This window comes from Stegostoma tigrinum, chromosome 14, assembly GCF_030684315.1.
Source record: "Stegostoma tigrinum isolate sSteTig4 chromosome 14, sSteTig4.hap1, whole genome shotgun sequence".
Classification (NCBI taxonomy): domain Eukaryota; kingdom Metazoa; phylum Chordata; class Chondrichthyes; order Orectolobiformes; family Stegostomatidae; genus Stegostoma; species Stegostoma tigrinum.
The window spans coordinates 38,397,968-38,411,808 of NC_081367.1; the positions used below are offsets into that span (position 1 = coordinate 38,397,968).

Consider the following 13,841-nt stretch of genomic DNA (forward strand, 5'->3'; position numbering starts at 1 on the left):
TCCTTTTAATTTGGCTTGACTGGCAGTACTCTTGCCTCTTAATCAAAAGGTCATAGTTTCCAGATGAACTACAGATATGAGCATATAATTTAGATCAACATTTCATTGTTGCAACTATTGTCATTTGAAGAAAGGAAATAGCAAGGTTTCATCCACCCATAAAATGGCTCCCTTCTGAGCTATAATTTCAATAAAAATTTATGAATACCACATTCTAACCATTATCTATGTTCTCTAGCTTCAATTTGCTTTAAAATGCCTTTTTTTGTTCTAAATATTGTCTCTTATCACAGTCTCACTGATCAATAGAAGACTTTGCTGGAATCTTGTAGGGGTCTTGGTGACCTCAGTTATTGTGAGATTTGTGACAGAATTGGATGAGAAATCCATTGAGGTTGATCTCAACATCAGAGGAATCTCACTCCATCTGTTATGCTTTTGACAAGCTAGTGAGGTAATAGTGAGTTCCACTGAAGGGGCATTATTACTTGTTAAATGCCTTGTTAATAGCCCAACTCACCTTCATTAATATTCAGCTTCTTATCTTAACAAATAGACAAAAAAAGTTAGATGCCAAGTAAACTTGACATGGAAAATAGAGCAGGTACTTGGTGACTCCAGCTCATTGCTTGCTGTAAACAACCTTCCTGTCATGTAGAATCAAACAGCTTCTCAGCACGCAACCCATGGACACAGCCACCCCCGCCCCCATCCACGAATGTTGGTAACCAGCATTTGCCAACCCTTCACAGGCATCATGACACCTCTCTTACATACTAATGCATAGGGACAGAGACCCAGCTGAAGGATTGGCTTAGATTGCATCTCAGGACTGCTTGCTTGCTTACTTAACCCTGACTGAGCATCTGCCTGCATACTCGCAGTATTCATGCCCTGCTCTGCCTTGCTGTGCCAATTAATACACTCACACAACCAGGCAGCTTGCCTTGCTGGCAGCAACCTTGGCCAAGGGAGCAGACACCTTCACTTTGGAAGGGTGCTACGCCGCATGCCAGTATTTTTGCTGCAAACACGCTGCATGTGCTCAAGCAAGCAGCTATGTCTCAAAGTCTTGGTTCTCAGGGAAGTCCAGGGAGGCACCTGTCCTTCAGGGACTCCCAGTGAAGTAAGTCAAGGGCAGCCTCTGATACAAGTTCAAGGGATGGGCCACAGTTAGGCATCTGGCCAGCACAGTCTGTGGTGGCATGGTGGCTCCGTGGTTATCGCACTGCCAAGGACCTGGATTTGATTCTGGCCTTGAGTGACTGTCTGCGTGGAGTCTACATGTTTTCCCCATGCCTGTGTGGTTTTCTTTCAGGTGCTCCAGTTTCCTCCCACAGGCCAAAGATGTGCAGGTTTATTGGATTGGCCATGCTAAATTGCCCCATAGTGTCCAGGGGTGTGCAGGCTCAGTGGGTTAATCATTGTAAGTGTAAGGGTACACAGAAAGGGTGGGGAGCTGGGGCTAGATGACATTCTCTTTGTAGGGTTGGTAAAGTCTCTTTCTGCACTGTATGGATTCCATGCCTCTGCAGTCTGGGAGGTAGATCAGGAGCAGTCTTGTGCTCCATAATAGTCAGTTGGGAAGGCAGGGTGAACATGGTCAGGGAGATGTACAGCCACCAGTCAGGACTGTAGGTGTTTTTAGTATGGGGTTGTCAGCTCAAGGGGTTGGGTGAAGGTCAGTCCTTTGGGTTCATCCAAAGAGACAATGGAGCAAGAAGCTCAATGATATACTGTGGCGAAGGCTGCAAGCCAATTGCAGAGGAACTGTCACTGTTACGTTCCATTGTGTTAGAAATCTAAAGGTCACAATACGGAAGTAAATGGCTCTCTTAGAGTAGACAAGGTAAGTGTCTTGACCTTTTGAAGGCCGCGTCCTAAATCATTTAGCTGCTAGGCTGTGTCTGCTGCAGGTGGCGAGGGAGTGAATAAGTGGGGGGAAAAAACATAGTTTACCTCATCTATACCAATCTGCTGGTTGCAGATGCATCCCACTTTATAACAGTGTCATAAGTGATTACTGGACAGTCCTTGTGGATACAAAGTCCAATAATGTGAGGTCCTTTAAAGGGAAGCACCATTACAAGCAAATAGACTAATGAACGTCACAGACACAGACCAGTGTGTCTGGATGGTTCAGACATGCTGGGGGTGTTCTTGCCACTTGCACATTGATCTTCCTTAGTGTGAATTTCCAGGGTTTAAAGATGGGAAGGCAGGCTGGAGGTAGAAGACATGGCCACCTCAGGAGTGTCCTGAGTGGAGAATTTTGAAGGGTCTATGTGTGAGCCGTTAGTCATGTGGACCAGTGGCTGGGGCAATGGAGTGCAGGCATGTCCACCTCTCCTGCAAAGAGAGAAAGGGGCAAATTGGGTAAAGTGCCTGCTGATGCATTTGGTGGAAAGGTGGTGAGGTAATCTGAGGTGGCAGTGCAGAGGCCTTGTAGGGTTAGTTGTAGGGGAGATTGGGAGGCCTGGAGGGAGCACTGATGAATGAACATGTTGCAGGCACCAGTGAGAGTGGCAGAGCATGAGCCTTCGCGGGGGAGGGTACAGCATCAGAAATAGATTGAAGATGGCATAGCAGAATAAAGCATCTGGCACTTAACCCTGGTAGAACAGCTGTCCTTCTTTATGCACAGCTGGCTGTGCACCATGGAAACAGTGCTGAACTGGGTGGTGACCCTGGACCAGGCTGTCAGAAGCTGGCACCATGGCCCCCTTTGCTGGTCCTGTGGGAAGAGGGCTCCTCTCCTTGGCACAACCCTCTTGATCAGCACCTCCAAGTCTATGTTGGAGAGTTGCCTTCTCTGAAATAGTCTGGAAACGTCCTGGACCAAGCAGGTCAGCTTAGGAATGCCAAAGCTTTTGTGGGTGCACAGTGAACTTTTAAAATTGGCACAGATTCTGGTCTTGCAGATTTTCACTGAGTGTTGAGATATTCTGAGAACAGCATTTGTTAAAACAGGGTTGGAATTGGAAGTGATTGATGCTATGAGGCAGTGGAGATAGATAATGGGATGAGTTTGGTAAGATATGGTTAGTAAATCTGCTTGGCCTTACAGTTGAAAAGCCTTCCGAAAACTTGATGGAACTCGGACATTGTTGCAAAATTTGGCCCCTAATTCTTCTAATATTTTGAATACTGTAAAAGATTTTAGTCCCACTTAAACACAAGTGATGAATGCATGTTAGCATTTTACATTCCATTGCTTTGAAGTCCTTTATCCTATAGTATGCCCAAAACTTTCCATGGCAAATGTTAGTATGATTTTGAACATGAGTTATGTTACTCTCTTTTACTTGTTATTTCTTATTTTATATGCCTGGTGAGGCAATGCCAATAATTTAAACTGACTTTTTATGGCCTTATTTACTTGCATCACCTATCATGACCAATGTGTCGAAGGATCAAGATGTTTTTCATATTTCAAAACAATTAAGAGGCTGTTTCCATTGCCTGTTCTTTCTTCCAACCTGTATTACCAAACATTTCTCTAAATTAGATTCCATTTGTCATCTATATCTATCCATCCAACTAGTTCATTTCTGCTTCTTTGGTTTTCCTGTTGAAATTTTGCCATAATTCCAAACTGATACTGTAAGTAAATTTTGAAAGTTTTTGGTTCCCTTAATTTTTGAAGCAAGTTCAATTTTGCGTATGCCGAATAAATAATAAATTAAAATCAGACCCCTACAGTGTCTTTTACAGTCCAATAAACTATACTTCACTTACAATCTTGTGTCCACTTGTCATTTTATGTCCCCTGCATAGGACAAAGCTGCAACTTCGGCTTGAAGTATATTTGGAGGAATCTATTTATTTGTACAGATTTAAGTTTGCAGTAGCCCTTTATTATAGTCAAGCTGCTGAGCAGCTGTTCTTCATCATATGTGGCTATAGAAATCATCCCCTATTTCACTGATTTGTAACAGTCTTTTTCTGCTGCAGGGCCTCTTTAATGTGAATTACTCTGATCCATTTTGAAACCCTCTACATTTTTGACCCTGTCCTCCCTCCCAAGCAATTTGTGCTCCTGGTTTCCTTAACCTTTGTCTTGTAAAGTGCAGATTTATGTGCTGAGACCCCCAGGTTGTATTCTGCATAAATCAAAAAATTCTGTGGATAAAACACAAACCATTGGTTCCAAAGAAAGGAAATACACCTTTTGCCTAGTTGCTTCTTCGTGTGCGAATCAGATATTCGGGTTATAAAAGCTGAAGATCACATACATGTCATATTGTGTACAGCAGCTATATTTGTGAGTATAGGCACAAAGAAGCAGCAATGCAAGTTTGTTCTGTTTTATTCTTCTGATCTGTGAATATGTAAGCTGCTGTTTTCTATTTTATCACAAGATTTTTAGTTTTAGATTATACATTGATTTTCCTCTCAATTTTGATCCCCAGAGACTCTTATGGATTCAAGATTGGCAACAGCTGAACTGGGATGGACTGCATACCCAGATTCTGGGGTAAGGAAAGTTTACACAACACATTATTGACAGACAAAATTAAAATAATAATAATTTTTAAAAACCTGTAGTCCACAGAAGTGATCTGCCAGGCTGATATTCCAATGAGGTAAGGAGGGAATCATAGCAGAAAGTACTGAAAATACTCAGCAAATTACACTATGTTTGTGGACAGCAAACAGAGTTGACCTTTGAGGTCAGTGACTTATTGTAACGGTGCTAAGGCAACAGGGTATTAATGGACCTGCTGCCCTTTAGACAAGTTGTTAAACTGAGGGTCCATCCATTGAAATTGCTAAAACATATTTTAACTCTGTACAAAGAACAGTAATCATATCCTGGATAACCAAAAATGTTAAAAACAAAGCATCTGTGTGTTCAGCCCATTAATGGTTGTAGGATCCTGCAGATGAATAATTACTTCTACATCTACCTAAATTGATTTCTTACACCACTTCATCAGTAGAAAAACATTGGAAATTTCAAAATGGTGCAGCGCTAAATAAAGAAGGGAGTGTTGGTTACTTTCAAAGCTTTGCTCACCAATTAAAACAGCATTTTGAGTCAGTAGTACAGCAATTGTTGAGAGCAAAGATTTTCACCGACCTGAATCCAGGTGTGTGCACAAACCAGACTGTACTGCTGTAATTAAACCTGCTCAAATTTCCACTACTTAAATAAATAAAAGGAAAATGGAGTAATTTACTTTTTAGGCTTGTGGTTCAACCCCGTAGTCTGTCCATGCAGTACGTTTGGGTACTGAACCCCTTTTTATAGATAGTTAATGGTGAATTTAATAAGACAAGTCAATCCTTCTAGCCTTTGAATTATGCACCAAATTCCGGAAGTGCAATTGTTTGCATAGCTTCAGAGTCAAAAAATCAGCTCAAGATGCCTAACATTTGCAAACAGTGGACAATTACAACCTGTCATTAAATCATATCAGGCAACATGGAATTAGCTATTCCGTGCCAAGTAGTGAATCAAAATGACAGCACGTGTCAGTATAAATGGTAAAGAACAGGGCAATCGTAAATAATTGAACGGTTTGTTTGCAAATGTGGAAATTAATTGGAAGGATTATTAAATACGGTTAAATCACAATAAACAAACAACTAAGTTGTCAAGATTAAAATTCTCCTAAATCAGAGTTTTATTTGAGCTAAGGCTCCACAAAATTGCATGATCGATATTTGTGTCACACAACATTTAAAGATTGTTTCACACGATCAAAACATATCAAAAACCTGACCAAAGTATGCCAAGTACAAATGGTGTTTGATTTCTATAGCAGGCTGCAAAATCTAAATAGATTGGTTCATTCAGAATGCATTCTGGGAGCAGAATTTAATGCCTTCCTTCACTGTAAATGTGATGATTGTGGGACATTTAATCAGGCAGATGAGACTCTGGCTACGTTCCTGCATCTGTCCTGATGAGAGATAATGGGAACTGCAGATGCTGGGGAATCCAAGACAACAAAATGTGAGGCTGGATGAACACAGCAGGCCAAGCAGCATCTCGGGAGCATAAAAGCTGACGTTTCGGCCCGAAACGTCAGCTTTTGTGCTCCTGAGATGCTGCTTGGCCTGCTGTGTTCACCCAGCCTCACATTTTGTTGTCTCTGTCCTGATGATGTTTGTTGTGGGAATGTCCATACATCCCCATCCCCTAGTGCAAGGAGCACAACAGGCAAACCTGTGCAATTTTGCTCGTGGCTTCCACAGAAGTGGTGGCGCCTGGTTGAGGGCGGAAGGGAATCCTTTCGTCCTTTTCTACAAAAGTCTGATCAACTGTCTGATCAAGAAATCTGTACCAGGGACCTACTAAGACATACTCCATGCTCTTGCTCCTCAGCCTTAATGAAATAGGGTTCAGAATGTTTTATCTCTCTCAGTGGTAATATGAGGAGGAATGTTTGAACAGGTGTGCAGCTTCTGAATAGAAGAAAAAAGATTGGGCATTGCATGAAAATATCATTTAATCTTTTAAAAATCCTTGCACTTTCTAATATAGCAACACTTAAGGGGAAAAAAAAACTTCTGTATTCAAACTGAGTGTAATCCTACATGTGTGAAGAGTTTATTTCCCACTGTTCAATCATATGGTCTTTTTATAACACACCATGCATGAACAATATTTCCATGTAATAAAACTGAACATTTTGAAAACTGAGTACAGGATTAAGGATAGGATTCTTGGCAGTGTGGAGGAACAGAGGGGCCTTGATGTGCAGATACATAGATCCCTTAAAATGGCCACCCAAGTGGACAGGGTTGTTCAGAAAGCATATGGTGTTTTGGCTTTCATTAACAGGGGGATTGAGTTTAAGAGTCGTGAGACCTTGTTGCAGCTCTATAAAACTTTGGTTAGACCGCACTTAGAATACTGCGTCCAGTTCTGGTCGCCCTATTATAGGAAAGATGTGGATGCTTTGGAGAGGGTTCAGAGGACGTTTACCAGGATGCTGCCTGGACTGGAGGCCTTATCTTATGAAGAGAGGTTGACTGAGCTCGGACTCTTTTCATTGGAGAAAAGGAGGAGGAGAGGGGACCTAATTGAGGTATACAAGATAATGAGAGGCGTAGGTAAAGTTGATAGCCAAAGACTATTTCCCAGGGCAGAAAAGGCTAACATGAGGGGTCATAGTTTTAAGCTGGTTGGAGGAAAGTATAGAGGGGATGTCAGAGGCGGGTTCTTTACACAGAGAGTTGTGAGAACGTGGAAAGCGTTGCCAGCAGCAGTTGTGGAAGCAAGGTCATTGGGGTCATTTAAGAGACTGCTGGACATGCATATGGTCACAGAAATTTGAGGGTGCATACATGGGGATTAATGGTCGGCACAACATTGTGGGCTGAAGGGCCTGTTCTGTGCTGTACTGTTCTATGTTCTATGTTCTATGTTCTATTTTCATCAGAAACAAAGTCTTGAATTTAAGCTCATTTTACTTTCAGTAAGTCATCTTGAACAATTGTCAAGAGACACACTTTTATGTAGAAGTTCCAGACAGACAATGTTTGGATAAGTGCACCAAGACACCTTTCTCAGATTTAATTATCTTTGCTGAATCAATGTTCATAAATTATTAAGGCACTTCTTCAATTTAAATATATGTACAAACATAACTATGAATTGTTTTGAACAGATTGTGGTTACCAGTCTTTTGGAAGCTTACAGCATTAAGTAATTACAGCAACCACAAAAGTTGCTTAAGATTTATTTGCAATAGTTTTGAAATATAAACATTAGATAGTATGAAGTGAAACAAGAAGAGGCAGTTTTGCTTACTGATCATACCTGATCCAGTTGCAAATTTTGTGATGAAGTTGTATGCCATGCCATCTTCCTCCTCCAATTGCCTTTTCTGAACCTAATGATTAGAATTACTTTTACAACATTTCTCCACTCTGATGTTATTTTACTTTGAGAAAAGCACAATCAACCACATGGTGGGACCGCACAATGATGATTACTTAATTTTAATTACTTCACAAATCTGAGAAAAGTTCAAACAGAATTACATTCTTTGAAGCTCTTTTGATGATTAGAAGAGTTAAATTAGTGAGTAATTAATGCTTAAATATTGCTTATGCATGTTGTAAACTACAGTGACATTCAATATGCCAACCAGTAATATTCGTGACACCTTTGAAACATTTTTGCTCACTAAGTTTCAGTGGAGGCTTCAGAGTATAGTCTGGCTACTTTTAAAAGAGAAAGCAGCCTTGGGCATTACATTGACATGACTAGACTTGATTGGACCTATGACCTTTAGCAGCTATTAACTACTTAGTAAATCTAGAAGCCTAGACATCTATAATCACATTTTAGAAAACAAATCTTCACAGTTGATTTCAGTTTACCTAAACCAGTAGCTTCAAATGTCAACCTGTGTTCTTGGAAGTCAATCAGTAAAGATTACATCAATTTGCACTGGAATTTCTTGTACATGTGGCAGTTCAGCTAATAGAAAGGTGTTTATTTAAAATGTTGCAGGTGGGTTAAATATTGTGTTGGATACCAGTGAAAAAGCAGCATATTGCAATTGGTGGAAATCAGAAACAAAAGCAGAAAATGGTGGTAATACAGTACTCAACAGGTTTGGGAGCGTTTGTAGAGGGATAAAGTTAGTTATTATTTATGATTTTTGGTTGGAACGGGAAAGTTAAAGTTGAATGAGGTTTTGTGTAAAGAGTGTTACAGTGAAGACAACAAGTATGTGATAAAGTGAAAGATGGGAAACAGAGTAATAGAAGCTTTACTCTCTCAGGGCCAAAGAGAAAGGTGAAGATGCAAGAAAAATATCAAAAGGTTTGATTTAATGTGCCCCTGCTGAGTGCATTTTCAGTTGGAGGAGAATACCTTGTGCTTAGAGTGGATAACCAGTCTACCATCTCCCCACTCTTGATCTGATCTCCGTAATACAGGGGAAAGGGGAAAGAACAATTGTGTGGATGACTGGGCAGGTGCCACAAACACAGACTGTTCACGACAAAGTAAATAAATAAGGGCCAAATGACCCCAATATTAACATGCCCATGCCTAATAATAATTGGATTAAGCAAATGAGCAAGAATGTGCATCTCACTCAATTTTACTTAGAAAGGCCAAGAAAGAAGAGAGTACTATCTTCAAAGAGCACCCTTTTCCCATCAGGGCACCCCATAGAAGATAGCAATGACCCCCTCCACTTGCTTCCTCTGCACCTGCATTTGAAAACCTACCCTTCTTCCCAACTTTCTATGATGCTTAAACCCTTCTGTCAATGCTGTCAACTTGCCCAAATCTTGGGATCCCTTGGGACCATCATCCTGACCTCCTGTGATCCAGGCACCATCCACTACTGAGTAGATCTGATTGGTTGACAGCTCGAGAGGTTGAACATTCACTCATTGAAGGGTGGGGATTCCATTCTTTCTTACAGGGCTTATGGCTAAGGGGTGGGCTTTGTAACGGTCGGCCAGCTAGCCACTGCCTTTCCCTCTGGAGATACAAGCCATCCCCTCCCAGTACCCATCCTGTAACATTCTCCCCAAAGGAGTGAAAGATGTGACTAGAGCAAGTTTGCTGGTGACTGCAAACAAAAATGATATTTAAAAATGCAAAATAGACAAACTGTGTTAGAGATTAGAATCTAGAATTGTTGAACGCAGTGTTAAGTCTGGAAGACTGTGGAGGTCTAAGTCACAGAATCATAGAATCCCTTCAATGTGGAAGCACACCATTTGGCCCATCAGGGCCACACTAATCCTTCAAAGGGCATTGAACTCAGACCCAACCCGCTGTCTCTGTAACACTGCATTTTTTCTTACCATTACTAACCCACCTACCACACATCCCTGGACACTGAGGCAATTTAGCATGGCCAATTCACTTAACCTGCACACCTTTGGACTATGCGGTGAAACTGCAGCCCCTTAAGGAAACCCACACAAACATAGAGGGAAATGTGCAAACTCCACAGAGATAGTTATCTGAGGAAATGAAAGAAAAAGTGCTGTTCCTCAGGCTTACATTAAGCTTCACTGGAACAGTGCAGTGGGCGAAAAATCAAGTTGGATGTTTGGTCATATTTTATTTAAAAATAGCACTAGATATGTATGATAAATTATGATCACATGCATATGAATGGTGTTTTGAAAATAACAATGCTAAAGGGATTGCAGCAGTAATTAATGTATTACTTTTATATAATTGAGAACACTGCTGACCGTAATGCCATCACTAAGTCTAAACAATGTGAAGATTTATTCCCAGTACAACAATTGTAGGGTTAATGCATTAGTAATGTTTAAATGTATTATTTGTAAAATAAGCGATTTTTTAAAAAAAATTATTCTTTGTTTTCTTTGTTCAGTGGGAAGAAGTAAGTGGATATGATGATGCAGTAAATCCTATTCGCACATACCAGGTCTGTAATGTGATGGAAGCAAACCAGAACAATTGGCTTCGAACTACTTACATTGAACATAAAAACGTTCAGCGAGTATATGTGGAGATGAAATTCACTGTGCGGGACTGCAACAGCATACCAAATATTCCAGGTTCCTGTAAGGAAACTTTTAATTTATTTTTCTATGAGTCTGACACAGACTCAGCAACAGCATCAACTCCTTTCTGGATGGAGAACCCGTACATAAAAGTGGACACCATTGCACCAGATGAGAGTTTTTCCAAATTGGAGTCTGGTAGGGTCAACACAAAGATCAGAAGCTTTGGCCCATTATCTAAGAATGGATTCTACCTAGCATTTCAGGATCTGGGCTCATGCATGTCACTCATTTCGCTGCGTGTGTTCTACAAGAAATGCCCATCTGTGATTGCAAATTTTGCAGTTTTTCCAGAAACTGTTACTGGAGCAGAACCTACATCACTTGTGATTGCTCCTGGCATCTGCCTCAGTAATGCTATTGAACTGTCTGTCCCCCTGAAACTGTACTGTAACGGGGATGGGGAGTGGATGGTACCTGTTGGAGCTTGTACTTGTGCTGCTGGATATCAACCTGCGAAACAGGACACAGCTTGCCAAGGTAGGAAAATTATCAATTGGTTTAGATACTTTTTCTCTCTTTCTATCCACATATTTTAGCAATTAGTCATGAGAACCTAAGGCACCTCAGTGTAACAGCTGGGACAGTTTTCATTGCGTTTCTTTGTCAACAAAGAAATGGGAAGACCATGTAACTTAATCTTATGGAAACTAGGTAAAGCTCTGGAGATACAAAGTTTGGACACACTTTGTGCCCTCCCTTATCCTGGGTGAGATTGTAGGTGTGGAAGCATGGGTGAGGGGGCTAGGGGAAGGGAGACATTTGAGAATTTATTAGGTTGGAGGTCACATCCACCTTCCTGCCTCCACCCTTATTAAATCCAGGGCAAGACGATGTGTGGCCAGCTAGTTGAGGCCCTTCAATGGGTAATCAATATACATTTGAGAGCCTGATCCCACTGCTGCTGCTAGAGCCGTGGGAATGGCTCAGGTGCTCACCATGAAGGGAACACAAAAAAAATTGCATGCTTGTTTGTGAGCTCCTGAACAGGACTGTTCCTTATTCAAAAATACTTGGTGGCTGATTGAGGGCCCAGCATTGGCAAGAGGTATCCACTGAAAGATTCCGACCCTCTCGACTTGTGACCCCCTTCCTGCCATCACTCGCCTGTTGCCGGATCCTTCCTCCATGTGGTGCTGGAGAAAGGCCAATACTGGTCTAAAGGCCTCTATAAAGAGAGGCCATGGAGAGGTCACTGAACCTTGTGGCCTCCACAAGACCCTGTTCATTGTTTTTCTGACTGAAATGACCAAAACTTGTCGTCCAGCTGTAAAGTTGCACAGGGATATTTTTATGCCATGTACATTGATTCTAATCTGTTGATAGTGGTTGGCTTTACACATCAAACTCACTGAAGCAGAGTGTTGTCTGCAAATAGCGGTCTTTGTCAACATTATGCATCATGTGCAATGAATGTTGCAATTAATGTGATGTTCTCTTTTCTCAGCTAGACATACCTCTCTTTTCATTAATTATTGGTCATCTATTTTTCAAAATTCCTTTTCTGAACAATTGGTAAGGCCTTGTTTAAGACCATATGTACAGTGGAAAACAAAAGACAATAAATGCTGGCTCATAAAGCTTGATGGCACCTGATCAGCTGACATTACAACAATGTAATAAACAGGAACAGAACTACATCTGAAAAAATTCTGTAATAGATATGATTAATTCATTATTTTGAAGTTATGATTGGTTTAGTTTTGAGCATGATGGTGAAACGTTTGAATTAGGACAGGCCATGATAAAGTAGGATATTCATGGTCTAATCAAATGAATGGGCAGGAGTGCCTTTTCCTATTTCAAGTTATCCTGTGTACTTTTATCAAAGTTTTTTCACAAATTGTTTCAATAGAATCTATTAATAAAGTAGAAAGGGAAATCAGTCAGAAAATCCGTTTGGACTGTAGTGGGAATGTTATGTCCTGGTTGGAATCAAAATGATGCTGGTACTTGAAAATACTGTTGTTTTGAAAAGCAGTCTGTGAGTGGTGAGTGACATTTGTTATATGCATGTACTTGATGTTTGTGGATTCTCAGCCTAAGTTTCTACCAAGCTTTGCAATCAGAACACCTGCCACCACAAATAATTGGATAATTGCTAGGAAGCAGACATGTTAGTTTTTCAGAGGGAAATTAGGTGTTCTAAATAGTTTTGATTCATTTAAGATGTTTTTTTAAAAGTCATTGAACCCACCAGGTCCATTTCCTCTACAGACTCCGTCAACTTCATTCTGAATTTAAGTACATTCAATCCCCTGATACAACACAAGGATATTCCCAAGAAGATAAATCTGTTAAGGTTTTCTTTATGACCAAAACTTGATTGAGTTAAACACTAAAAAAAATCGGATTTACTTTTTGAGTCGTCTGCAATGAATCATTGATATTTTAAAGTAAAACGTCTTAAATTTTGCTTACTGGTTCCAAATGTACAAACAAGCTGACCAAGCTTAAATAATGTATTTTAATTGAAATTAGAGGTACGTAAGATGCACCTCTGTCATCTGAGCAGCCATTTTCAACTTCATGTTGGCTTGACACTGCTGATAAATTGCAATGCAAGGAACTTATTCATTGTGTACCTTCAGTTCTTATAATTTGTGTCACTTTACACTGATGCTTACATCAAAAAATATGAATTACTCTGATCCCATTGATCATACTTTTAGAGTACTTTCAAACTTCCTTAAATTAATCATGGTTGATACAATTTGCTGTCATTAACAAATTATGTAAAGCCAATCTCTGGCAAAAGTATCAAACAGAGCACAATTCCATCAAAGCTTTCATGTGAAATTTGAAAAATAACCTTCGAATGTTCTGGGAGGTGTCCCTGTTCTGCGAGCATTAGTTTCTTCTAGAAGTACAACGGAAACCCCATCCATGTATGGAAGCTTCCATTGCATTCCTAACGAAGTTATTAGGTGAACATTTTGACTCCATCAAAACTCTGGACCAGAATGCCTTACAGTTCTCAATACTGATACTTATTAAGCATCTAGAATGTCATTATATCTGGCAAAGAAGGAAAAGTTGAATTTCTCCCTGCATCTGGTGAGCATGACAGGGTCATCTCATCAATTTAAGAATAAATTCTTGCATTACATGTTACATTCTTTTCCACATTAAAAGTCTGAGTTTATAACATTACCTCAGTAACACTTTCAGGTTATTGAGATAGGGTGATCAAAAACATCTCGTTTTATAAAGCAAACTTTTGAAGGATTATTTATCTCTAATATCACAAAACCATGGGTTGACTGCCTTGAGTGAATGTTTAAATACTGTATTAACTTGGTGATTTTGTCTCG

The 13,841-nt window shown here is 40.3% G+C and overlaps 1 protein-coding gene across 3 annotated transcripts in view; it reads left to right on the forward strand.

Moving 5' to 3' along the window:
• The window catches only part of LOC125457520 (ephrin type-B receptor 3-like), a 92,686-nt gene that overhangs the window by 20,521 nt on the left and 58,324 nt on the right, over positions 1–13,841 (forward strand). For all 3 annotated transcript variants that reach the window (XM_048541816.2, XM_048541818.2, XM_048541820.2), the window contains exons 2-3: positions 4,413–4,477; positions 10,335–11,007. In XM_048541816.2, coding sequence (XP_048397773.2) covers positions 4,413–4,477; positions 10,335–11,007 — 738 coding nt within the window. The remainder of the gene's footprint in view (positions 1–4,412; positions 4,478–10,334; positions 11,008–13,841) is intronic.